This window comes from Oryzias latipes, chromosome 7, assembly GCF_053564925.1.
Source record: "Oryzias latipes strain Hd-rR chromosome 7, Olatipes_Hd-rR_3.1".
Lineage (NCBI taxonomy): Eukaryota > Metazoa > Chordata > Actinopteri > Beloniformes > Adrianichthyidae > Oryzias > Oryzias latipes.
Window position 1 is genome coordinate 9,974,081 of NC_136243.1, and position 27,748 is coordinate 10,001,828.

General features: G+C 38.9%; 1 protein-coding gene across 1 annotated transcript; it reads right to left on the bottom strand.

Moving 5' to 3' along the window:
• Positions 1-8: 8 nt before the first annotated feature.
• jph2 (junctophilin 2) lies at positions 9-27,602 on the bottom strand. Its single transcript, XM_004071041.5, has 6 exons — positions 26,686-27,602; positions 18,837-19,650; positions 5,943-6,061; positions 3,164-4,062; positions 1,197-1,297; positions 9-1,130 (listed from the first exon to the last, which is right to left on the bottom strand). Exons 1-5 carry the CDS (start codon positions 27,062-27,064, stop codon positions 1,217-1,219), a joined length of 2,292 nt encoding a protein of 763 aa, XP_004071089.1. The 5' UTR covers positions 27,065-27,602; the 3' UTR covers positions 9-1,130; positions 1,197-1,216.
• Positions 27,603-27,748: the final 146 nt, after the last annotated feature.

A 27,748-nucleotide genomic window follows, 5' to 3' on the forward strand; every position in this document is an offset into this window, starting at 1 on the left:
CATTCACCTTTGGAGGAGAGTTGAACTTTATTTGACCCAGCAGTGACGTGTTTAATCAATCTTCATAACTGAACAAACGGCCTCCTTGGTGCACCGACTGACACATTTTAATCACCTTGATCATGTGGTATCACGTGATGACATAAAAAAGAAATCTTAAACATTAAAACTAATGTAAGACATGGAGTTAAGTAAATCTCAAGGATTCTCCATCTCACTAAAGTGTCTGAAATTTAGAGATGCTTGCAGACTTTATTCTTGGGCTGGCTTAAGAATGCATACAAGTGTACATTCACAAAAGTTTAATCTCAATGGGCCCTAAATAAAATGCCCTGTTGGAGAGATTTGAGCACTGAAACTGCTGTCTCCTCACCAGTCCATCCACCGCACTTCCTGCTTCCTGTTTAGACCTTCAGCATCCTCACTAAGATACACAATGACTGCTTTGGCAGAAATGTCATCCCCCTCGCTTTACTGCACATTTATAGCTGTGAACTCCTGTTGTGACACCACATTAACACACACGCCCCTAGCAAAAGCAGTGTCTTTGTTTACCTGTAACAAAAGCTGCATCTTGCATGTTCATGCATGAACATCTGTGAGATCATTTCACAGCCTGGTCTTACAGGATTTCACAAGCAGAAAAGCAGCTGTTCTGGCACTTTGTCAACATATCTCTAAACCAATCTTTAGCAGTTATTTAACGCATACAAAAAGTATTTGGAAAAAGAGTGAACAGTCTTAGCTGAAAGGATATTGCAGAGAAAAAGCTGTTTGAACTTGCACAGATGCACATAAAATAAGAGGGCCTGGTGTGGAAAAAAAACAAAACATCGTCAGAGCCAGTTGATCTGAGAAGATTACAGGCTCTGATGAAAGCCATACAGAAACGTGATGCATGAAAAAAACAGCGCCAGCTCCATCTGATTTCTACAAAACAACCAGAAGCACAGAGGAGCTCTCAGTTCTTTAATGTCCATCGGTGTCTTTAATCTCTGGGAAGATGGATGGGTGACACCCACACCTGCAGCAGCCTGCAGGAGGCTCCTGTTCACCATTGATGGCGTCTCCCATCTCCAGTCCTTACAGAGGAGGAGCAAACAGCATCTCTTCCCAGCAGCACCGGATACCTGCAGCAGATCCACATTTATGGCTGAATGTCTCTTGGAAATAGGGATGCTTTTAGTGTTTATTACCTGATAGGACGGACAATGTCTCATGACAAAATGTGGACGAAGAGAATAGCCAGGCCGATGTTGAGCAGGATTACCATGCAGACCATAATAGTGTTTGGCCCCTTAAAAAAAAAGAAAGAAACACAAATGGTTAGACTTTCAAAATAAAACTTCCTCTAAACAATTTAAAACAGTAGAGACAAAATGATGTTTAAGTATTGTCATTTAGCGACTTAGCCAAGAGAAAACGCAACAATATTTCTGAATGAACAAAAGACAAAACCTAAAAGCAGTGAAAGTTGTTTGTTTTTCTCATCATCTGACTAGTTTCCCACCATTTGTCCTTGTTGTAAGACCACTGCCTGATAAGATCACAAAAAAATCTTGTCACTTGAAAGCAGCAGATTTTAGATTTTGATCATATCAAATGATTACCACAAAACACAGAGCATTTCTGACCAGATTAAGAAAAGGCGCATTTCTTTAGCAAACATAAAAGATTCTGTAGCTTATTTTAAAATATTATCAGCATTTTACTATAAATAATTTCTATTTCAGAACAAAAGATTTTTTCAAGTCCTGTTTTATTGATGTATGCAGAATTCTGTTTAATTGAACATTCAAGGAATAACTTTGTTAGTACTGCTATTTCTTTCTATTGACTGTGGTGGTGTTTGAGGGGGGGCCCTAAAGCAAAAACTTGAACTCAAATGTGATTCAAAAACTAAACAATTACATGTAACAAAACTTAAACTTTGAAAAAAAGAGGTGGAATCCTTCAAGGATGTATAACTAGAGCCTTGATAAACAACAAAGAAAGTTATGTTGTTTAAAATTGTAAATATAAAATTAGAAAGAGTTTTCAGGAAGGACTATTAGTGTTATATTTAGACAATATTTAATCTTTGATTTTGGTCTTTTCCTTGTCTGTCTTCTGTTCTACGTCCTCTAGTCCAGTAGGGGGCGGTGTTGCACCTTTTTGCTGGTTTGCAAACTACAACATCCCATGAAAATAAGACCAAAGATGAATTTGAACATGGGAAACAAAACGTTGACAAACAAAAGAAAAAACATTGATATTTGCAGCTGTCCTCAGACCTTTGCCACATTTTCATGTGTTTATTGCAGCTTTAGATGGAAAAAAAAGGAAGAGTTTCACATGTGTACTAACAGTTGAAAACATTTTTGGACACTGTTACAAAGTCATAAATTGCAAATGCTGCATACTTAGTTTAAAAAAAGAAGCCTTCAGAAAACATTAGTTGGTTACTTTAAATTCTGACAGAAACTATCTGCTTATAAAGTTTAATTTGATCAGAAATCCTTTTATTGTCAGTGCAGGACATGAAAATTGAAATGCTTTCCAGCTGTCTAAAGAATATATAAACGTTTATAACCTAAATGTAAAATGTAGACTATAAAAAAGAACTCAAATTTTGTAAAGTTGAAATATAAAAAATAGATCAATCACAATTCCAGCTTTTCCATTGGGATAAATGTATTTAGCCATTTTGGCTCATTGCATGGCACTTTGTTTTTGTTATTAATAATGTCATGGTAAAGCAATATAAAGCTGTTTGTCAGCATTTGAAAGGTTACAATGTTTAGATACATCTGAACCACCAACACTTCAGCTGGATTTTTGATTAACCTCTACAGTTTTGTTAATAAGCAGACTTTTATAGGTTATAAGACATTTTTGTTGTTTTTATGTTTCATATTAATGTTTAGGTTTTGGAATTTTTTTTGTGGTGACATTAACTTTAACACATTTCTTTCAAAGTTTGGAGTTTTGGAGGAAACACGTTTTACCACCTGAATGGTTAACACATCAAACATTTTTTTAATGTTTCTGTTTTATTGTTTTCTGACTTTGATGAATCAATCAATTTACGCGGTAGCTGTAAAACATCATTTCTATCGATTCCTTACTGTCTAAAATGAATGTTTGTCAAGGAGCTTTTTTGCAGACATGTTGATAGTCTCACCTCCAGATCTGAAGCCTCTGCAGCTCCCTCCACACATGAATCAGACACCACAGGCTTCAGGATTGGTTTAGCAGCAATGATTTTGGCCTCCACCTGCTTTGTAATTGTTTTGGGTTCCACATTCAGAGAAGCTTTTGGGATTGGAGCTGGGCTAGGTTGTCGTTTTGGCAGCAGCCTGGTCTCTGCCTTGCTCGGGGGCCTACTTCCTTCCCTAGATGGGGCTTTTTTCTCCAGGGTGGATGGTGAGCGTTCTTGGACTGAAGGGGCTCTTTCGGGCTTTGCCTCTGGAGCTTTAGGCTCAGGGGTGGCAGCTTTGGACAGCTTGCGGTGCTGCGGTGCTTCTTCTTCTTCTTCTTCATCTGGCAGAATGAGGCTGTTGGTTGTGGGGGCAGCGGGGGCTGGGGGCAGGTCTGGAGCCTTGGCTTCAGAGTCAAATTTCTGCAGTGGCTTAATCTCTAGCTCAGAGCCCTGCTCATTCTTGTTGCTGTGACGACTGGGGGAACGGGAGGGGCCGCGACTGCCGGGGGCCCCCTCACCTTCAGGTGGAGCCAGTGCAGGTGGAGGAACTGCGGTCGCAGGGGTGGTGGGGCGGCTTGAGGGTGTGCTGTTGGGTTTGCCAGCATCTTTTGTGCTTCCCTGTTTCACAGATCTGTCTTCAGTGATGCTTTTTGGACTGAGGAGTTTGGGGTCCTCCTTGTTGGCGATGGCTGGACTTGGGGATGGGGTGCGGCCCGGGGAGGAGCCCGGCATGAGCCGGTCCAGTTCATTCAGAAGTGGGCTTTCGGGGGGTGTTGGCAGAGGCTCCTCTTCAGCCAGAAGGGGCTCATGCATGACCGTGTCAGCATTCTCCGTGTCCTCAATGGCGTCCTGCAACACTTTCTTCTTTAGATATTCAGGTCCTATAGAAACATTTCAGTCATTATTTTATCATCATATAATCTTTTGTTTGCTGCATATGAGTCCGAGCTTCTATGAAATAAAAGCTATGAACGTTCTCTTCAGGATGAGGAGAATAGATAAAGCAGAGGCTGGATCTCAGACAGAAGAAAGCTGCTGCAACAAATGAAAACATTATGGATTGAAATCAGCCTGTGATTTCCTAAAATCAGGATGGTCTAAACCAGGGGTCTGCAACCTTTAAAACTTAAAGCGTCATTCAGGTTGATTTCTTACTGACCACAGCCCAGAAGGAGCCACAAAGTCTTATAAGACCCTGATTTGTATTGATGCCATTGTTAGTATTGGGATAAATATAAATGAATTTTTTTTTTAAACATAAACAAAACCAAAACACAAAGAGAAAACAGCAGTTTTTCAAAAGGTGTAATAGTTGAAAACTAGAGGTCTACATCACTTCCTTTCAAAATAAAAGACATCCTGTACACATAGGCTTTTCTAAGTTTAGCTATGCAGTAATGGGTGGTGAAATGTCAGCAGTGATTAGAAATAAACAAACAGCAAAAAATATATATATATTTTTAGTGGTGTATCTAAACCAGATATTCATAAATCTAACAAACTAAATAAAATTAAATCAGAGCTTATTAAATGACCCTTGTCATGTTTTTGGACCAGAACTTTAAATCCTTGAATTCTTTTCAAAAACAGGCAGTCCACCTTAAATATTGGTGCACCTTAAGTATGAATTCTGGTTGTGTTTACTGATCTCAAATTGATTTTCTGTGGCAAACAGCACTCAAAAATCTGTTGAAATGTTTTAGTTTAGGTAAACTATGAAGCCAAAATGCTTGATGGATTACTGGAGCATTATGGGTACTGTAGTCAGGAGCCTGGTGGAGCACTACAAACAGCTTAAACTTTGAACGAATGAGTAGAAAAATGTTTGAATTAGCTGACTGTTTTGTTATGCTTAATGTGCCTTGTTGCCTGAAAAATATGTAACTTTTTCAAACTGAAAACATTTTGTTTTGCGTCAACCAGAGAGTCATAGTGGAGGGTTTACAGAGCCACATGTGACTGCAGAGCCTCAGGTTGCAGATCCCTGGTTTAAACATTACCAGGAGTTTAGTAAAGCTGTGAGAAGCTTAATGCTACAAACATGGCATTTTTAGATGTAACAAATAATATATATTTTTGAATTTCCTCATGACATCTTGAGGAGGAAAAGCCCAAAGTGCCCTAATAGGCAAAGTTGAGACAAACCTAAGGTAACAAAAATAATACACAAAATAACCCATGTTCACTTGAAATAAATTAAATATATAAGAAATGTACCGGTAAATGATTAATGAAAAAATGAACACAAAAAACACAATAAGCAATGAGAGGATATTATTCAATTCCTACACAAAAAAATGTTTTGAGGGGCGGAAAGAGAAGAAACTGTCTGGAGTCCAAGTTACTTTTAAAAATCATGTGAATGAACATCAGTTTACTCCTCTGAAACAGCATGGGCAGTAGTTTTAACCCTAGAACACTTTCACTATAAAAAGTTACACCATCACTTTTGCCGGGTAGTTTTTACCAGATATAATATACCCCCAAAAAAATACTTGTCATAAAAATAGATTAAAACATGACCATAGGTGATAAATTACAGTGATTTTCTTTTATTTTCAACTGTGGTATGTGTAACAAAATGAAAAAGAAAAACGTAGGAAGTTCCTAAAAACATGCTCAAAAATGACAACAAATGTCTTTGCTCCGTTTCTGGACCCACAAACTTTACTGTGTTAACAATCACAACACAAATCCCCAAAGTTATTTCAAATAAAAACTGTTTGAGTTTAACTTGAAAGTGAAATGGGTGTCCACTGACCTGGCTGGTAGAAGGAAGGGGAAAGCTCTTTGGCGACCAGTCTGGCGATGCTGGACTCACCGTTGGCGGCGTGAGCGGCCTGTTCAGCCCCATCTGACTTGGCTTTGGCATGGGTTGTCCTGCAGTTGAGAGATGCAACACAACTTACCCTTCTTTGTATGGTAAGTGCTGTTAAAGATAACACATCTGTCATTGTGTCAGCATCTACAGCAGATCTGATCATTACCACCTCTGTCTGTCTGCAGCAAACTAGAAACTCTAAAACTGCTTTCAGATTAGAATCTGTGAGTTTACAAAGAAAGGACAATTTTATATGACATATCCTGCAGAAATTATTGCATCAAGAAGAAAAAATAATAACTTCTGTTACGTACAAATTCTACTTTAGCACACAAACCATCAGCAGAAAACATTTAGACAATTAAGCCTTTTTGTTACAATATTTTAAATCTTAAAACAGACATAATTAAATTAAATAACAGAAATAAAGAATGAAATTACGGAAGACGTGTCAGTTTTTAAAGCCCAAGACGAAACTTTCAAACCCTTTATTTCTGCTGTCAACTTGGGTAATAATATATTTTATATTTTTTATCTTAAGACTGTGTTAGAACAATTAAAGAAACATTTCTTTAGTATCGAAAAATATTTTTTGTCTGCTCTTATTTGCTTTGGCAAGCTTTGTCAATTGTTGCATTTCCTGTGGATTTTGATACATGAATTTATTGTTGGGGTGAAAAAAAAACAATGTCTTAAACTGTATTATTGTATTATATAAAACGTAAAATATTATCAAGCAAAGGGAAAGGTCTGGAAAATTCTTGGTAGATTTATAAACTTGAAACAATCCATTTAGTGACTTTACTTAAAGGCCACAAACAGCTGCTCTATAGAAACCAGGAAAACGACTCGCTGAGAAAAGTCTGTGAGATGTTGGCTTGAAGAAAACTTTGGCCCAAAATAGCTGCTGGGTCCAGTTTGAGACGGAGCGGGGAAGGTGCTTCCCAGAGGAACATTAGTTGTTGCAGCTGTCGCAAACAAGATCAACACTCACAATAACAACTCATGGATGATATTTCAGATTTGTTTTGTGCTAACAAATGACGGCTCAGCTTTCTATATAAAAATAAAATGGTTTGTTTGATTGAAAAATCACCAAATGTCTGCTTCTCTGTGCTTCAACTTAGCACAAACTGTCCAGTTTCTTTATTTTATTGTTGGTCTTGCTTCATACTTGGTCACAAAATACAGAACTTTGACAGAATGCATCAGATAAAATTTCCTTTTTTTAAACTATCACTACAGCTCTGTATTTTCAGAAATTTTCTTTCAGAAATTATCCTCCTTTGGTTTATGAAAAGTTTCTAGGTGGGGGTTAAACACACATTTTGGTCGTCCATTCTGATTAGCAAATGAGAGATGTTTAGTTTCTGACTGAAAACAGCATTGAATAAAATGAGAGGCCACTGGTCCCGCAGCTTCTAGTGGTAAATGGTGTATACTTATATAGCACCTTTCTTCCTACAAGGAAAAAGCACTTCACAGTCACAGACCCATTCACCCAGTCACACATACATTCACACACTGGTGGCCGCTACCACCAGAGGCAAGGTGGGGTTCAGTGTCTTGCGCAAGGACACTTCGACTCATGGGCGTGCAAGGCGGGAATCGAACCTGCAATCTTACGATCATGGGTCGACCGCCCTACCGCTGCACCACGGCCGACTCACGAAGTGAAGTAAACCAGAAAGGAAGTCACAGCCAGCTGAAGTGTTGCACTAAAACAAAGTTTAAACTAAAGAAAATTCTTATTTACTTAATAAACTTAAAATAATAAGAAAACATATTACAGTTTACTCTCATAGGTGACCAGTTCCTTACACATTTTCTTCATGGAAACTACATCCTGAATGATGGAATTACTAGAGGCAGATGCATTGACTTGCTAGCAGCTTTAACTCTACTGCCTGCTCAATCACTAGTTCATTTGGAAAGATTATTTAAAAAAAAACATTGATTGTGTGCATTACTTATCCAAAGCAATAAGAAATGGAAGCAAACATAGTTTTCAATATTTTTTTCTTGGTGTGGTGGTCAGCAGGTTAAGGTATCTGTTAGTTGTGCGTTTTTTATAATCTAAGTTCCAGCAACCTGAAACTGAAAATCACTTTGGGAACAATGTCGTCTCGCCACCATCAGAGATCATATTGCAGATGTGATAATTTTCTTTGCAGCACAAAAAGTTGGTATCAAGGAACCCTCCAAACCTCAAGGTTACAGCTGAATTATTAAACCATTGCAACAAATTGTGGGTTGGTTGTCTCCATAATTTTAAGGGTTTTAAGTTAAAAATCTTAAAAAAAAATCAACTTTAAGTTTTGAAATGTTTGCTTTTTTTGCATTAAATACAGAATAATTATTCATTCTCAATATTTAACACATTTTCTACAGGCCTACCAGGATCAGGAAACCCCGTTACCCCGACAGGGGTAGAGCGGGTCTTTAGATGTTTTAAACAACACTTGGTGTTGGAATTCCTTTTTTTCAAGCAATCAAAACAAACAAAAAAAACTAAAGAAGACGAACAAAAGAAATATTTTTACAAAGATTTATCAGACTTAGCACGATTAGTCAGGACTTGATTGGAAAATTAAAAAGTAAAAGAGCAGAGGGGTTGGCTCCTTGTAAAGCTGGGATCCTGGACGTTTGTAGGATTTTGAACAAACTAATACCTTAATGAACTTTAATTCTATAATAACACTAAGATCATCACTCTGAGCCAATAATCTTACTGCACACACCCTCACTTGTGATGTCTGCAAGTAATTACCAATGTGACAACAAGTCTGCAATTACAATTTCCAACCTCATTTCATTAGAAGGGTTTTTGCACAAATAGGAAGCCAGCTAAAAGTGGATTTTTTTCTTCCTGCAGGAGAACTTTATGATCCAGACATTTTTGGTGTATGAGCGTTCCCAACACTCCAGCACAGAGCTGCTGTACATCACATACCCAACACTAGGAGGCTTTTCTCGGCAGTGGCACAGTCAACTTGAACTCATAGGATAGGGAAGAGAGGATATGCTTTAGTGGGAAGCAAAAGAGTACAGTTTTCACCATGAGCAGACACACGGAAATGGCACCTATAGGATTCTGCATGGCAACAACTTGATATAACGGCTCAAAAGGCTACCATAAGAGACATCGTGAAAATAGAACGTATGATTGTTGTGTGTGAGTGGTAAGTGTATCATGAAATACCCGTACTTATGACGTACGGGTGATGCTGTTGTACAGTGACCTTACGCCATACTCTTGTCATTATTGAGGCGTGTGTACTTGCTCCGTGCGCAAATGATACACGCAAGAGGATGTGCACGTGATATGTAAGTGGGACACCTGTAGGATGTCCACACAAACTACACTCTTATTGTCTAATTTTCTCATTTATAACAGCCAGGCTGCACGTAAGAACAGGGCACTTATCGCTCCCAGGGCAGTGTACAAAAAGGAAATATCCTCACACACCTGCCTGCAACTAACCTACTTCACCATTGCTTATACTCATGTCTCGTTCCAGTGTTGACCACAACCTGTCACTCGCAGAATGCCAATAGAAAAATAATGTACATGAACATTTTTGCTCTCTGGGTTCACAGAGCGGTCTATGATCTTAACATTTGGTTCGGGCCACCTGTGTGACGCGTACAGGTTTTCCCACTTTTCACCCACAGTCGCTAAGATTAGTGTTAAAATGCCGCATTGTGGCGCAGCGCCAATCTGCAGAAGCAAACGTCCAGTCCATCAGTGAGGATATAAAGAGACAGGGAATGCATTGTGTCAATGGAAAACCCTCAGAACTATAAAAAGACAGGAATGTGTGTGAATGCGTACATGAGGGAGCCTCTATAAAAAGAGGGCCACATTTCAATTAAACCACCTTGCCAAAATATACGAAGTGCTAATTTAAAACCTGCTCAGAGATCTTATCAGTCAGTGTTTTTATTGAATACTCTGTTTTGCTGATCCTCTTTTTAATAAACAATTAGGAAAACGGTCTGAAGCTGACATTTATGTGGTTTAAATAGTGGGTTCTTCACGGACCAATGACAAAATGCTTGTGTCAGCAGTACAGTATCTAATCCAAGCTCCACAACTAAAGCAAGGTGTGACACAAGTATATGCCAACCCTTTATACCCAAGAACTTGCTTATGAGCTGTGTCATATTTTTATCCGTGCAGCCATTTGACACCACTGCTGAAGCAAGATGAACCGGGGCTCTAACTGTTGCTGTCAAGCAGAGGAGCTAAAGCTGTCAGGAACACAGACCCCACCAGCAAGCAGGCTGCTGTTCGTCCAGAGTGGACCTGCAGAAGGTGTGTTAAAGCAGCAACTCACTGCAAGGCATCGTAGGAGTCTATGTGTCTAGGCGGGGGAGTTTGGGACTTGACAGCAGGGGGAAGGGGGGGATAATCAGCTGTTGCATTCCGCTGTGATTGTGATACAACAGGAGGGAGCCGGTCCATATTTAGTCAGGGCTCCTCTGTGACCACACAGCCCCCGTTTGCATCATTTACACCCGCCTCCCATCCACCAGCTCAACAGAACAATGTCCACAGTGCGTCCGAATGCCAGCAAACACGTAAACCAACCGGACCTGAGGAGGACAGGTCTTGTAGCTCATACACTGAGCTGGTTCTACGGGTATTTTTAACCCTCATCTTCACTGCCAAAGGATCACAGCGTGAGGAAGCGGCTGCCAGGAACAGATGTGTCATGTCTCTTCCTCTTATATAACAAAGGTTTAAGTTTAAGGTTAGGGAGCACAGGACTATAGCTGTTTAAGTTTGAGTGACAGAGAAGCAAAGGAAGCTCTTATCTTCATTTCTTTGCTGGACTCATCCAGCAGAGGCTAAAGAGGCTGCATCCTCCGATTTAGAAGCATAGGTTTGATGTTCATGAAAGCATAAGCAGGAGTAGTTAGCATGATAACATTAAAGCTAATTTCCAAAAAGTCATTTAAAAGCAAAAAACTTAAACAATTTCTGAAATTGCATAGAACAATTAGCACACAGTATCTCTGCCTGTAAAGTTATTGGAACCTCTTCCATGTTATTTTAACTGTATCCCACATTTTAGTTTTCTATGATCTTGATTAAAGCCTTAAGATTGCATGCTTGGTGTTTAAATCTCTTGCTGGCATTTGAATCTTTGCTATTGAGAAAGTGATGCTGATTCAGACCAGTGGGCTCTATTAGGGATGCATGCAGGTCTCCATAGCAACCAATCCTCCACCTTCACTTTGTTTTTCTGCAGGAACTGAACTGATGGTCTGAGTCTGACTGCAGAGAAGACCTACTAAATGCAGGATTTAACTTATTTGTTTTAATGAAATGGTTTAATATTAGACCTGCATAAAAGTAAAAATGAATAGATTTATAAAAATCTCGTTCTTTTAAAGTAATTCTGTATCCTTTTAAAAAATGCTTTCTGTTCTATATTTTTATGTAAAAATTCAAATGTCAGTAAGTAAAGTTTCACTTGTTCAGTTTAACTACTATAGTTACGCAAAGAGTTTTCATAACCAAATATATTTTCTTTTAAATAAAGTTTTAGAATTTATATTTATTCATATTTCTCTATTAAAAGTGTCCTCGTGATTTAATTAATACTTTTGATGATGTCCATTTCGTCACGTGTGTTAAATCCTCTTGTTGCAAAACGACCCCACATCATGATGCTGCCACCCACATGTGTTAACAGCTGTTCTGGGGCTTGGGGACCATCCCTTTGTAACAATGACATTATAATAATAAAATGGACTTTTGATGAAACCACTGAACAGGAATTCTGTCCATTTATTGAGCTGCAAACTGTATTTTCTTCTCTTTTTAGTGTGTTCCGTTGTACATTTTTACTATTGACAATCAGTTAAATGAACCATGTTGACATTTGGTCAATTTCTGAAAAATAATAACTTTTTCATAATCTTATGCAGTTCCAGGTAATTTTAACCATCATAAAGACCTAAATGCTTAACTTGATCATCTGCAGCGGTCAGAGCATAGAATGAAAGCAATAAAAAAGGGTTTGGAAACCAATGATTGTTCACTTTTAAGATGAGTAAAGGTGTTTCCGCAGAAATAAAACAGTTATTGATAATGAAAAACATTTGCAAAAGAACTTTAGAGAGAAAATTCCTTATTCATTTTACTTTAAAAGTGTTCCAAGTGTTTTTTTGATCATGATTATTGTTACAGCGAAGAGAACTTATAAACTCTGTTAAAACCAGAAAGACGGCTGTCAATCAGGCAAGATGGAATTACCAACCTTGGCCAATCGACAGATTATGGAGCTTTTTTAAGTCACAGCATTTCCTTATTAATATAATAATAATAAAATTGCTTAATCAATTAAGATGGTTAAACTGATTGATCTCTAGTTATATCACTTCACTTGCCCCAAAAGTCATGATTTGTTAAGTCTATTTTTTTCTGACAGTGTTATTTTTAATCATAATCATGACTTTTCTAATAAAAATAATCTGAATATATTTTAGATAACTGTTCTGTATGTGGTTATGTCTATTTCACATAATTATGAAGTAATTAATCGTTGTAATGTGATTTATTGATACCTAAGTATTCTTACTGACCTGAAACTGTGTTGGTAAGTCATTGATATCTGATAAAAGGTTATGAACTGGATAATGATAAATCATGTGAGTTCACTTCCTTTCACTCCCTTTCAAGCAATCTTAGATTCAATGTCTAATTATCCTAAGTTTATACGTCTTTGTATGAATTTTTGTGCGTTATTCTTGCTTTGATTGCTTGAAATAAACCATTTAACCCTTGTGCCATTTTAGATGACTCCAGCCTTACATTGACGTGTTCTCCCTACCATGACAAAGGTGGATAAAGGTGAAGAGGATTTCATGTAATCCATGGACACCAGTGAAAATCACAAATCATTGAAGAAATAAGGTTCAGAGCACTGTCTAGTGGGTCTAAATGACCCAACTCCCAATGTTAAAGTGCCTAGGATAGCACAAGGATTAAAAAAGTGATGCTATTTATAGGAAAACTCAAAAAACCCTGTCATTTTCTAGGACATAGTTTCTGCAGAGCGGCAGTAGGTTCTCAGAAATTGCCCTCTGAGTCGTGTGCTTCGACCAAAATTGTGGCGAAACACCCCCCCCCCCCAGTTGCTGAGAGCTGTCTGTTTACATGCTCTCCCACTGGCTAACAGCCCCTCAAAACTCCAACGTAACGCTCCTGGTACAACAAAAATTGTGAGCAATACTGATCCAGATTCCAGCTCAGACGAGGAAAACAAAGATGTGCTTGGATCTATTTGTCTGACAGCGAATGCATCAGAATGGAGCAGAGCAGGAGCCTTATGGCCCGTCAAATGTATTTTCTACCTCATAAATATGACAGCGTTTTTTCATCTGCTCCGGATAAACAATGATTTGAACAAAAATTATCCAAAAATACAATTTTAGGCTTAATTTTCTTTAACAAACTAACATGTTAAAAACATCCAAAACACAATTTACATCATAGTGGGTCTTTAAAAGTATTGTGAAGTACTACCTTAATAAGTTAATAGGTCACAAAAGACGTAGAGGGCGTGATAACTGGCGTATTACATTTTAAACTGAAATAAACAATCTTTCTGTCAAGGACACTATTTTCTATTAACTAAAACCAATCCGACACTATCATATTACTGTTTAAAAATGAAGTACAATTACTATTTTGAAGATTTCCTTTTCTGAACAAACAAATGATTCATTAATGCATGCTTATTTTCATTTCGTTAACATATTATCTTCAGCTTTGTTTACATATTTTCAAACATATATTTGCTTACAGTTTCATTTCATAAGACTCCAGATGTGCAAAGGAGTGATTTTTACATCAGATAGAAAGTTATGGATGCTTAAAAGTCACATCAATAGATGAAACAAAATTTTTTCTTTTCTTAATCCTGTCTACTTCATGACTAAAACTCAAAGACACAGCGCTATAAATTTCTGTTGAATGGGAAGACTTATGTGCGAGCTGCTTGTTGAACTTATATGGAATTAAACACAATCGCAAAATCCTGATGGACTGTAGGTGAGCTCAAAGCAGGGACAGAATGAATAACTTTTACTTGCTGCTTATCTGAGAAGAGCAATATTTAGAGTTGAGTCTGCGTGAACGCGGTCTGCGGAGCATCAGTGTAAAGTCTCAGTGCTGTAAACACAGAGCTGACTTCACACAGGAACACCAGCACCTTGTACGGTCACAGACAAACCACAAGCAGATGAGAGATCGCACGACAGATTTGTCTCAGGAGTTCATCTGGGTTTTTTCTTTTCATGCTGTTTGTGGGCTTCAATAAATCTGTCTTTAATGTCAGGAACAAAAAGCTCATGAGGTATTGATAGATCAAAAAAATGCTGCAAAATTTCCTCTCTGCTTTTGATCAACGACTCTATTAAACTACTGAGCCAAGTTTTTCCTGTAAAGCTTCACAGACCCAAACAGTTTAACTTTATTTAACGTCATTATTTTTTGTTTTTTAAGTCTTCGTTAAAAACCCACTTTTTAAACTTGGCTTTTAACACACAGTAAATGGGCTTCAGTTTCTTTTAATTCACTGCGTTGTAATTTATTCTATTTTATTGATTATATAATTTCTGCTTCTTATTTGACCATGTAACACATTAACTTTTAAAACAGTCTAAATACATTTGAATAGATTTTATGTATTGCTTTAAATATTATTTTGTCTGCACAGACAATTTAGGTGTTCTCTAAAGGACTTATATGATGTAAAATCCAGTTTTTTGAGGTTTTAACTGTATTATTAAAACCTGGTCTGTCATTCCTCACAAAAGCCAACCCCAAAGTGGTATTTTGATTCATTCAAGCATTTCGGGTATTCTTCTAAAAACCTGCACTCTGACAACCAGCCCCAACCAATCCACAAAAACGAGCAGGTTCTCACATTGTGACATCATAAAGTGAGGAACAGCCCCTTCCAGGAAGAGTCTAAGCTTCCAGCAACACCCCCAGGCAAACAAACACACACACTGTCTCTGCGGAGCGAGCAGTGATTGGCTTAACCCTTTCCTATTATATGCACAATATGCACATCCATCTTTGCAAAAGTTCAGATATTGTTTGTTTTGGTGGGCGAAATTCAGAGAAGCTGCTGAGGCCGACTCTAGAGGTCGAGTTGTCTTACTACCGGGTAGTAAAATGAGCTGTAAAAATAACGTCTCTTTCATTAAAAAATCGTTCTTCAGTGTGCCAAAAGTAATATATTAACATATGTTGGCAAATTTTTTCCCCTGAAAGGCTGAAGAATAGCATGGTATAGGCCCTTTAAAGCAAGTTGGTATGCTAACCTGTTATTATGAGTTTGCATTTTTTGCTTTAGTCTTTAAACAACCAAAGGCGCACGTTTTCTTCTGTTCAAAGCAGAAATGATTTGGCTGCATGTTCATGTTTATGAACTAAACTGAGGGGGTTTGAGCTTCGTGTTGCAATCACCCTAAAAGCCTCCATCTCCTCCTTAAAGTTCATAAAGACAATTAAATGTTTAAAACAGCACAAACGGCAAAAGAAAATTCCTTCTTTTTCTGTTAGATTTAAATAACGCTCACATTTGACCAGATAATTAAGCAACCTTTGCCAAATTCGTTTTTTTTGTGGTGTCATGCTGCTATACTGTACCAGAAAAAAAACTACATGAACTCTTTATGACAGCATACTGCCCCTCATCTGGATTCAAAATACTTCTATTACTAAGGGGCTGCAATAAATATGTAATCCATTAAAATTTAGACACATTTTAAGGTAATTACTTTTGAATCTCAGTAGTTACTAATGTATTACAGCTTGGAAGTAACAGTTGGATATCTTTTGAAGTCTCTATCCTCTCATTTAAAAGCTTCCTAAATATGAAAAACTGACTAAAGATCCACTCCAATGAAAAATGTGTTTTTGGTGATACTGGCCCATTGCTCTGCTCCTGAGAACCTCCCACAGCTTTCTGAGGTAAGCTGACACATGCCAAATAAAAATGAAATATTTCTAGTCATTTTATTTCAACTTAATGGAAGTTAGACAGTACAGATAAGAAAATAAAGTACAGCTTTAGGCTTTTTTTTCTTTACAAAGGGAAAAATAGGAATAATCAGGTCATTTTAATCTGAACAAGCATACATGGCTTTTAGCATGAAATGAGTGCTGTCCAAAAATAAATCCAAAATAAAGAAAAGAGGGATAAATTCAGCTCTAGACGATTTTGAGTCCGTCAGAAATACAAATTCTAAATGGAATATATAAAACATAGATGCCAATCTCACCAGGAATGGCAGAATTCTGACGTGCATCCCAGATTGTGCAGAATTCAATAACATTTCTAAAAGTACAGCTATTGAAACAAAAAGCTGGAAGCAGCTTCAGTCTAGTAACAATCATTCTAATTCAACCTTTTTGTGTAAAAAACAGGATGTTATGTTAAACATGAAAACATTCAGATATATAACATCTTCAAAATGCTGCAAATAAGCCAAGGAGTCAGAACATGATGATCTCAACATGGCTGGAAAGGAAGAGAAATATACTGATAAAAAATGGTAGAGGTGAAAGGTCAGAGATCAGTGGTAGAAAAAGGAAGGGAATTCCTGGCAATTAATCCAGCAAATTTAAAACAACATCTTTATGAAGTTGTAGTTGGACCAGAAAGCTGTCCAGGGAAAATCTTGTCTTTGAAAGCAGCTGGAATTGGCACCAGCAACCCAGTGACCCTCACAGGGATTTAGCAGGTTTAGAAAATGGATGGATGTGTTTTTTGTTTTTCTATGCTACTCACTATCTTAATGTGTTAACAATGCTCACACACACTAAGTTAAAATCTCCAAATTAAACTTACAAAGGCTCATTTTCCCCAAAATTAAAAAGTAATTTTTTGCATTATTTTTTATAGACTCTTGGTATTAAAGTCATGAAAAGCAGCGTAAAAAACAACTTCTCTTTGTTTTTTGTACTTGTCTTTTACAGATCCCGCGGTACTCTTCTGTGTGGGTCAGGCTACAGTGGGTCAGCCCCTCCACTCAAACTGTCTTGACATTTGCTTGACGGCATTAGCAAACAGCTAATGATACGTTTCTAATATTAGATGAAATCTGTTCACCGTCACTCGCTGCTAAAGTCCCCTCCTGCTAGGCCTGGTCTTCGGCAGGAGTTTTAGAGTGTCTGCAGAAACCACAGCTTCAAACTGAGGTGTTTATCAAAGAGGTGTGGATTTATTAAAAAAATACCTGAGATTAAAAATTAAAATCAAATTGGTAAATGTATCTACGGTGGGATTATTTCTAAACAACAATGCTTCCAGTTTATGGAACAAACTGGACATTTCACTTTAGGAAGAAAGGTCAAGTGGATTCTTGTAAAATAAAAAGGTGAACTCCGTGAACTGATGGAAAAACTTCCAAAGTTAAAAAAAGTGACAAAAGTCACACAAGGCAAAATAAAATTAAAAAAATAAAATAAAATCCAAAAATTAAAAAAAGGATCCATTATGATCAACTATTACAATTAAAATAGGATCATATTATTAGGATCAACTTAGATTCTACAAAATAAATAATATTTGTAACCAATTATTACCAATTTGCAATATTACTGATAAAAACTGTTCAAATATTTGTGCTGAAGCTGGAGATGGAGAAGAGCCTGAAGAGAGGAATGGCATGATTTGAAAGCAAAGCAAAAGACTTTTTTCAAACTGGAAGCAACAAAAATCGCTTGCTGTGAAAGAACTGTTTTTGATCAAGAGAATTGGAAAGTCTTTAAAAGGGGGTGCTTTGCTCTTTCTGCTCAACAGGTTTTCTTAAATGCATGTTTCAAACAGACTGTATCAATTTTCAACATCCAAAATGCACATTTAAAGCCTCATTCCATATTTAAAAGGGAATAAAATCATTCCATGTTCCTCTAGCATCTTTTCTCAATTGAGAGGAGAAGTGGAAGTTTGGAGTTTGACTAACCCTAAGATCTTTTAGATCAGTGGTCTCCAACCTTTTTCAGGTCCTGGACCAGACTGGTTTGATGTCAGACAATATTTTCATGGACCGGCCTGTATGAGGCTCGGTAAAAAATCTGCAGCTGCTTTTAACGTTTATTTGTCTTCTAGATTTCATGTAGGAACCATTAAAATGCATAACTTTAGCCATAACTGTAAAGTGGAAGCTAAAAAAATCAGATGCCAACTTTCCCCCTTACACAACTTTTAAATTTAAGAAAAAGGTCGCTAAAACTAGTATGAAAAAGTGAATCAGCAGTTTGAGCAACTTTCTTGGCAGCATCATTGCAACATTAGACAGCCGGTTGCTGAAAATTCTGCATTTATATTATGGTATGTGGGAACGACTGTCACAATAAATACATATTTGGAGTAAAGCCTGGTTTTTGTCTGTTAAATGCAGATTCTTTTTATTTTGAAGTCAAATGCTCTTCTTCTGTTTCACCACTGACTCTTTTCTTAAAAAAAAATTAAAAAATAAACTTTCCAAAAAATACGTTTGTTTTATGGTTAACTTTGCTAGCTTGGGGTTTAATTTTGGTGGTCAGCTGAGCCGCTTTAAGAACAAGCGACTTGACATGCATAAAGAATGAGTCGGATGTGGTGAATCCCGTAGCTTTTCAAAATAAAACTTCCTTCAGAAGACATAGGTTGTGTATTTTTCTCTGTGCCGTGGTACCACCTGTCCCATGGACCGGTACCGGTCCGTAGCCTCAGAGTTTGGGACCAACTCCAAGGCTCTGACATCAGAGCGCGCATCCTTTGCATTTCAGAGAAGGAGAACTTTGCTCCGTGTTCTTACCTGGAAGCAGCGATCTCTGCCTTCTGCTTGGCGATGGCTGCAGCCCTCTGAGCTCCTTCCACTGCACGCTCCACCTTCTGCTTGATTTTGTTTCCTTTCAGCTGGATCATCCTCTTCTTCATAGCCTTCACCAGCATGTTGTTCATGTACTTGCCTTCCTCTTTTCCTCCTTCAGCAAATGTGGTGCAGCCATAGCCATGTCGCTGGTTGTTAAGCCACTCCCCCTCGTACTTCAGGCCACTAGATCTTTCGCTTATTCCGTATCCTGAGCGCTTGTCGTTCTTCCACTCTCCCATGTAGACCTCTGTGGTCGTGGCATCAATGTCGGACTCCACTGGGGGGAAATCCTCAACTCCCAGCAGGCTTTCATCCCCACTGATGGTGGAATTTGTGTCGCTGGCGTTGGAACTGAGCGCTGAATCTGGCCTCAGGAAGCTGGTCTTGCTCTTCTGGCTGGACAGCGACACACTGGAGTCGGACTTCTTCAGCTTTCCAAGGAGGGAGCTCCTGCGAAACAGGCCCTTCTTCTTTGGTTTCACTGCCTCTGGATCCACCTGGAGAGTCAGGGCGAAGCCTCCGCGGGATGGTCCCAAGTGGGTTGGCGTGGCAACGGGCGTTTCCTCACCTGAGGTGTTGGTGGTGGTGATGACCGGGATGTCCTGCTGCAGGACGGTGCCATTGCTGTGCTCACTGCGCAGTGAAGTCAAGGAGGTGCGAAGAGGCGAACGGACAACAGCCGCCATGCCGTACGGGACGCTCTGACGGACACCATAGCCGTGTCGCATCCCACCAGTGAACTGACCCTGGAAAGTACCTGAAAACATTGGAGAACAGAATGGGAATCTCGCTGCACCACAAAATTAAGAAATACATGAAAAAAAAAATCTAAAGGACTTTTATCAGCAATGTTTTTGTGATTCTCTTTTAGAGGCCTTTATTGTTTCTGCCTCGTTTAAATGACCTTTTGATCTATTTTCACAGCATTCCCAGTGGCATTTTAATTATGACTATGCTGTTTTTAAGCAAAAAAAACCAACTTGTGTTGATTTATTAAACATAGTTTCTTAGGAGCGGCGGTAGTTCATTAGAAATCCCCCTCTGAGTTGTGGGAAAGAATGTTGGGGCAGAGCAACACCGCCCCCCCTTTCCGTTACCCATAACTGAGCTCTTAGTTTAAATTCTCCCCCAAAGCTTACAGCCTTTCACAACCCCAAACCTAACATTAGCGGTGCAACAAAAATGGCAAACAGTAGTGGAGCGATCTAGCTTTACAGTTTAGATCCAGATTCCAGCTCAGACGAGGAAAACAAAGACGTTCATGGATCTATTTGGCTCCAAGTGGATGGAGCAGAATGAAGCGGGAGTTTGTGACCCATCCAGTGTATCTTCTGCGTCATTAATACAGTCGTTTTAAAATGGCATTTTTTCGTCTGCTCCTGGTTCACTACAGTTTTGAATAAAGAAATACTCAGAAATGCATTTTTAATATAATAATAATAATAATAATAATAATAAACTTTATTTGTATAGCACCTTTCCAGATAAAAATCACAAAGTGCTTCACAGTACAACACGATAAAACAACAGTAAAACACAGTAAAAACACATGTTAAAAAGAAATTAAGAAAAAGCTATTTTAAAAAGATATGTTTTTAGCTGCTTTTTAAAAGAAAACACTGAGTCCACAGATCTGAGGCTGAGAGGAAGAGAGTTCCAGAGGGATGGGGCCACCGTGGCAAAGGCTCTGTCTCCTTTAGTCTTTAAACGGGTTCTCTTAACAGCCAGCAGACCCTGGTCACATGACCTCAGTGACCTGCTGGGAGTGTATGGCTGCACCAGGTCTTTTATGTAGACTGGTGCTTGGTCATTAAGAGCTCTGTATGTTAAGACCAGGATTTTAAAATGCACTCTGTAGTGGATGGGGAGCCAGTGCAGCTGCATTAACAACGGGGTGATGTGTGAAAACTTGGATGACTTGGTTAAAAGCCTAGCAGCAGCGTTCTGGACAATCTGGAGCCGTTCTAGAGATTTTTTACTTAAACATGTGAAGATGGAGTTGCAATAGTCGAGACGGGAGGATATAAAACTGTGAATGAGCATCTCCATCTCAGAACGGGACACGACTGGACTCAATTTTGCAATGTTTTTTAGATGATAAAAACAAGAGCGAACGAGTGACCCGACATGAGAGTCCAGGGATAAAACCGGGTCTAAAGTTACACCTAGGTTCCTGACAGAGGGCTTGATAAAAGAAGCAAGTGAGCCGAGCTCATGGATTATCTTGGGGAGACAACTGTCAGGAGCACAAACTAGGACCTCAGTTTTGGCTTCATTGAGTTGGAGAAAGTTGTTATTCATCCAGCTCTTAACTGAATCCAGACACTTTTGTAAAGTCTGTATTTTAAAAACATCCTGGGGTTTAAAAGACACATAAAGCTGAATATCGTCAGCATAAAGGTGATAAGAAATGTCATTAAAAGAACTTAAAATATGCTGTAAAGGCAGCAGATATAAAATAAACAATAAAGGTCCCAAAACTGAGCCTTGGGGCACACCAGAAGTGAGAGGAGCAGAGGAAGACTTAAACTTGGAGAAGACAACAGAGAAATCATTTTAGTCATTTTAATGAATGTAAATTAAATACCGGTATACATGTATGCAAGTTTTTTTTATATGTGTCCTCCATCATGAGAAAAAAGGTTACAAGAACATGTAAAAAATAAGATATACACTATTTTTTATCTGAGTGGGTCTTTAAAACAAGCCAGAGTCCTACTTGTAGTAAAACCTCAAGTTTTCAAAAATAGTCACAATAATAGAACATTTTCAGGTTTCTTTTTTTATACTGACAAAATTTTTCCTTTTGATTTTTTTTAACAAAGTATTTTTCAAAATATCGGCCTGTTCTAAGCTGTATAATGATGCTGCTATCATTCCAGAACATTATTTCTATTACCTCCAGCCACTGATCCTCACGAAGTCCAGCTGTGACTTTTGCATTTCACTGCTGCACTTCCTTTAGATTTAAAAAAAATGATTGTATTTGTGAATAAAATAATTGATTCATTAATAGCCTCCCTGACAAAACATTGTTTGGACAACACTCTGTCTAAAAGTGACATGTGTGGATTACGATGACAGCTCGGCTTCAGCACGTGAGGCCAAGAGGTCTCAGAGTCTGTGTGCTATTATTACAAGCTGACATGTGGCAGCATAACATCCCCCCACCCACCCCCAGCTTACCCCTGAACTGGGCTTTTAATGGCTGATGACTCAGGGAAACTATTGCTGTTGCAAAAGTACAAGAAAACTGAAGTACTTCAGGTTATTTTTAAAGGAACATTTTTGTTTATTAAACTAAGAAACTGATAGAACGGTGCATCTCCGAGAAAAAAAGTCCATCTACAAAACCATTTAAACAATCGGTATCAGTCAGTTTTAAACTTTTATGAATGTTAAAATTCAACTAATAACAGCAAAGTTACAGTTAAATAACTAAGCTGTGAATTCCACAGATGAAGTGGCCACCTATGAACAAAAGGTCCAAAATGTGAATATTGTGAACACTATTTTCCCCTTCAAAACTCTAAAACGTTAAAGCAGGTCAGTTCAAAATCCTTCCTCTGCAACAAAAAAGATCAATAAAGAAATAAACCCTCCAGTTTAGTTTCAAGGATGTAAGTGTGGAGGTTGTTTCCCATTTGACTGACAGCAGCAGTTTTCTTCTGGTCACACATGGATCTTTAAAGATCGTCAGGATCATCAGGCTGCTCGGTTTTTATTGTTGGATGATCTGGGTGGACATGCCGGCCTGTGTGCTTCATGTGAGAAGAGGAACATGTTCTGGGCCATCAAAGTTTATTGTTTATTTCATTTGATTACTAAGTAGCAGTTTGTAAAGTGTCGAAATGTACAAACTGTATTTCTTGGGGAAACTGTTTTTAGATTTGTATGTTAATAGTTTTCTCAACTATTTTGCGCGCAGTGTTAAGGGGGCGTTTTTGTCACTTGGGGGCGGTAACCTTTCTGGTCGATCTGATTTTTCTACATTGTTACTTGCTAAATTTTTCTGAATTGTTGTCAATTTGTAATGCCAAAATCATATATCGAACTGAAACAAAACTGTGACCTAAAAAATCAAGGTTGTAACTGGATTGTGAGGAAAGTGAATCCTTGAACCCCCATAGGGAGTAGTAAGGACAGGGAGTAGTAAGGACATTCAAACACAACGCTGATGTTGACCTGTTAGTCAAAAAAGCCAGGCCCCCATTTTAATTTGATCTCAAATAGAAAAACATCAAAAAGAAGTAAAAGTTTTGTCACAGACAATGAAACACTAGAACTAACCTGACTTGCTTGTGTGGCAACCCCCCTAGTGGTTTCTTGGTGAACTGACCTGGCTGCAGTTAGTTTTGTTTTTAGTTTGATTTAAAGAAGAAGTCAAAATTAAACTGTTTTTAGTATGTGAACAAATTAACAAATATGTTACTTCTAACAAATATAACATATAGTTTTTATTTTTAACTGCATCATCACATAACTGTTTCTTTTACATGTACAGTGGAACAAAAAAGTGTTTAGTCAGCCAGCAATTGTGCAAGTTTTCCCACTTAAAAAGAGGAGACAGGCCTGTGATTTTCATCATAGTTATACCTCAACTATGAAAGACAAATTGAGAAAAAAAAATCCAGAAAGTCACATTTTCTGATTTTTAAAGAATCTATTTGTATAATATGGTGGAAAATAAGTATTTGGTCAATAACAAAAGTTCAACTCGGTTCCTTTTTATATACTCTTTGTTGGGAATGACAGCAATCAAACATTTTCGCCAAGTTTTTAAGAGGTTTTCACAATCTGTTGCTGGTATTTTGGCCCATTCCTCCATGCAGATCTCCTCTAGAGCAGTGATGTTGTAGGGCTGTCGATGGGCAACACAGACGTTCACCTCCTTCTAAAGATTTTCTATGAGGTTGAGATCTGGAGACTGGCTAGGCCCTCCAGGACCTTGAAATGCTTCTCATGAAGCCACTCCTTTATTGCCTGGGCTGTATGTTTGGGATTGTTGTCATACTAAAAGACCCAGCCACGTTTCATCTTCAATGCCCTTGATGATGGAAGGAGGTTTTCACTCAATATCTGATCATACATGGTCCCATTCATTCTTTCCTTTACACGGGCCCCAAAGCATGATGTTTCCACACCCGTGCTTTACAGTAGGTATGGTGTTCTTTGGATGCAACTCAGCATTCTTTCTACACCAAGCAGAGTTCTTACCAAAAACTTTTATTTTGGTTTCATCTGACCATAGGACATTCTCCCAATCCTTCTGGATTTACCAAATGCTCTCTAGCAAACTTGAGCTCCTGACAGGGCAGAGTGTTACTGATGGTAGCCTTTGTTACTTTGGTCCCAAATCTCTGGAGGTCATTCACTAGGTCCCCCGTGTGGTTCTTGGGTTTATGCTCACCGTTCTTATGATCCTTTTGACCCCACGGGTGAGAATTTGCCTCAGATGGAGGGAGATTATCAGTGGTCTTGTATGTCTTCCATTTCCTAATAATTGCTCCAACAGTGGATTTCTTCAGACCAAGCTGCTTACCTATTGCAGATTCAGTCTTCACAGCCTGGTGCAGGTCAACAGATTGGTTTCTGGTGTCCTTAGACAGCTATTTGGTGTTGACCATGGTGGAGTTTGGATTGTGACTGTTTGAGGTTGTGGACAGGCGTCTTTTATATACAGTGGTATGAGAAAGTTTGGGCACCCCTCATACTTTTCAAGATTTTTCTTCATAAATCATTGGTTGTTCGGATCATCAATTTCAGTTAAATATATCATATAGCAGATGAACACAGTGATATTTGAGAAGTGAATAGAAGTTTATTGGATTTAAAGAAACTGTGCAATAATTACTTAAACAAAAAAGGCAGGTCCGTGAATTTGGGCACCCCAACAGAAACATGCCATCAATATTGAGTAGATTCTCCTTTTGCAGAAATGACAGCCTCCAATCACTTCCTATAGCTTCCAATAAGGGCCTGGATTCTGGTTGAAGGTATTTTGGACCATTCCTCTTTGCTAAACATCTCCAGTTCAGTCAGATTTGATGGCGTTCGAGCATGGACAGCCTGCTTTAAATCACACCACAGATTTTCAATAATATTCAGGTCTGGGGGCAGAGATGGCCATTCTAGAACATTGTACTTGTTCCTCTGCATGAATGCCTTTGTAGAATTAGAGAAATGTTTAGGGTCATTGTCTTGTTGAAGACAATGACAACGGCGCAACTTCAACTTTGTCACTGATTCTTGAACATTGTTTGTAAGAATCTGCTGATACTGACTGGAATCCATGCAACCTTCAACTAAGACAAGATTTCCAGTACCTGCACTGGCCACACAGCCCCAAAGCCCCCATGATGGAACCGCCACCAAATTTGACTGTGGGTAGTAAGTGTTTGTCTTGGAATGCTGTGTTCTTTGTTCGCCAAGCATACCGCACCTTGTTATGTCCAAATAACTCCATTTTAGTTTCATTAGTCCACAGCACCTTATCCAAATGTGCTTTAGCATACCTCAAGCAACTCTGTTTGTGGCATGTGCGCAGAAAAAGCTTCTTCCGCATTACTCTTCCATACACCATCTCCTTGTGCAAAGGAGATGCTGAACGATGGTTGAACGATGCACAGTGACACATCTGCAGCCAGATCACGTTGTGGGTCTTTGGAGCTGGTCTGTGGGTTGAGTTTGATTGTTCTCACCATCCTCCGCCTCTGCCTATCTGAGATTTTTCTGGGCCGGCCACTCCAGGCCTTTGCTTGAACTGTGGCTGGGGTCTTTTATTTTCTCCCTATATTCCTCACAGTGGAAATTGACATCTGAAATCTCTTAGCAAGCTTTTTGTATCTTTTACCTAAACTATGATGTTGAACAATCTTTGTTTTCAGGTCATCTGACAGCTGTTTTGAGGTTCCCATGTTAACATTCTTCAGAGAAGATGCAAAGAGGAGAAAAACTTGCTCTTGGCCACCTTAAGTCTCTCTTCTCATGATTGACTTCACATGTTTATATAGGTCAAGGGTCAAATGGCTTATCAAACTAATTTTGTGTTCCAATAATTATTGCTAAAGGAAGTCAAATCAATAAAACAACAGGGGATCCCAAATTCACGGACATGCATATTTTTGTTTAATTATTGCACAATTTCTTTTAATCCAATAAACTTCATTTCACTTCTCAAATATCAGTGTTCATCTACTATATGATATATTTAACTGAAATTGATGATCCAAACAACCAATGATTTATGAAGAAAATCGTGAACATTATCAGGGGAGCCCCAAACTTTCTCATGTAGATATCCAGTTCAAACAGGTGAATTAATACAGGTAACTAGTGGAGGACAGAGGATCTTCTTACAGAAGATCTTACAGGTCTGTGAGAACCAGAAGTATTGCTTGTTTTTCTTTCCACCATAATTTACAAATAAGGTCTTTTTGTCTCTCATAGTGGAAGAATACCTATAAGAATATTTCCTCTCCTCTCTTTTTAAGTGGGATAACTTGCAAAATTTGTGGCTAACCAAATGTATTCTTTGCCCTGTAGGTCAGATTTATTTCACTTTGAAACTTTTTTTCTTAATATAATTGACAAATTAAACATAAAAATTGCATATTTTAAAGGGAAAGGATCCAAAATCTAAACATGCTATTTCCATTTTTAGGCAATATTATTTATTTAATACCATAGGATATGCTCTGTTTTTAAGGAATAAGCTTTCAGTAAGTGGAACCTGGACCCTGCCAGACAGAGACTGATAATAATATTGCCATAGGTTAGGGGGGCCTCTCACCTCCATCCGCGTAGGTTTCTGTTCCGTATCCATCCTGCAGCCCGTTATTCCACGTCCCCTCATATTTTGCGCCGCTGCCCACGCTCACGCGCGTGCCATACCTCCCTTTGAAGCCGTGCGTCCATTCCCCTTTGTAAATCCAGTGCCCTTTGCTCTCCACTCCCAGTCCGTGGCGCTTCCCCTGCGACCAGTAGCCCTCGTAGGTGTTCCCGCTGGGCCACGTGTAGACCCCCACCACCTCGAAGCCGTAGTTCCAGGAGCCGGAGTACTCTCCCTGGCCCTTGGGGCCCGTGCAGATGCCGTGGCCGTGCGCCTTGCCCCCCTCCCATCCTCCGCAGTAAGCCCCGCCGTCATCAAACTCGAAGCGACCCCCGCTCATGACGCGCCGCGGCCCCAACTACTCCAGCAGGCAGAAGAGCTGTTGCTTTTAGGGGTGCGGGCTTTTTATGTGCTACCTCGGTGAAGACAGACAGACGCTCCGTCAGTGTGAGAGCTCCTGCAGTTGACATCCAACCTGAACTTCTTCAGATTTCTTCAAGCGTTTCCAGAAAACTCCAGTGTCCACTCAGTCCTTATTTTCCTCTTTAAGTCTTCTAAGCAGATCCGTTGATAAATAGGCTAACTTTTTAGATTTGCTTCACAGATTTCCCTGAACTATTGAGGCGAATTGTTTCTGTATTTTTCTCTTTTAAGCCAAAGATCTTACATGGCTTTCAGGTGGCCGAAGCGAAAAGCCCCCCTCTGTCCCCCTTTCCCTGCCACCCAGCTATCTCCTGACAGACGCTGCTGTTGGAAATACTTCAGCAGACCTAAAAGGCGACCGATGCGCACACACACCCTTCCAAAAATACGACCCAATCCTTACTCTGCTGCCTGTAAGGAGCCATGCCAGAGTCTTGCCACTTCGGGACTGAAGTGCATGCCACTCCTGTGCGCACTGTTGCATTTGTTTGACCAAACTCAGAATATTCTCTGGGCAATTTAACACAAAAAGATTCTGCTGGACATAAAACCTGTTTTTTCTTCTCAATTTTAACGTCAGAAAAGACCTAAGTAAATGTAA

Coding starts and splice junctions, on each gene's coding strand:
- jph2 (XM_004071041.5), bottom strand. CDS start 27,064: ATGAGCGGGGGTCGCTTCGAGTTTGATGACGGCGGGGCTTACTGCGGA. Junction 6,062..18,836: donor GCAGAGATCGCTGCTTCCAG/GTAAGAACACGG, acceptor TCTCAACTGCAG/GACAACCCATGCCAAAGCCA. Junction 1,298..3,163: donor CAGAGGCTTCAGATCTGGAG/GTGAGACTATCA, acceptor TTTTTTTTTAAG/GGGCCAAACACTATTATGGT.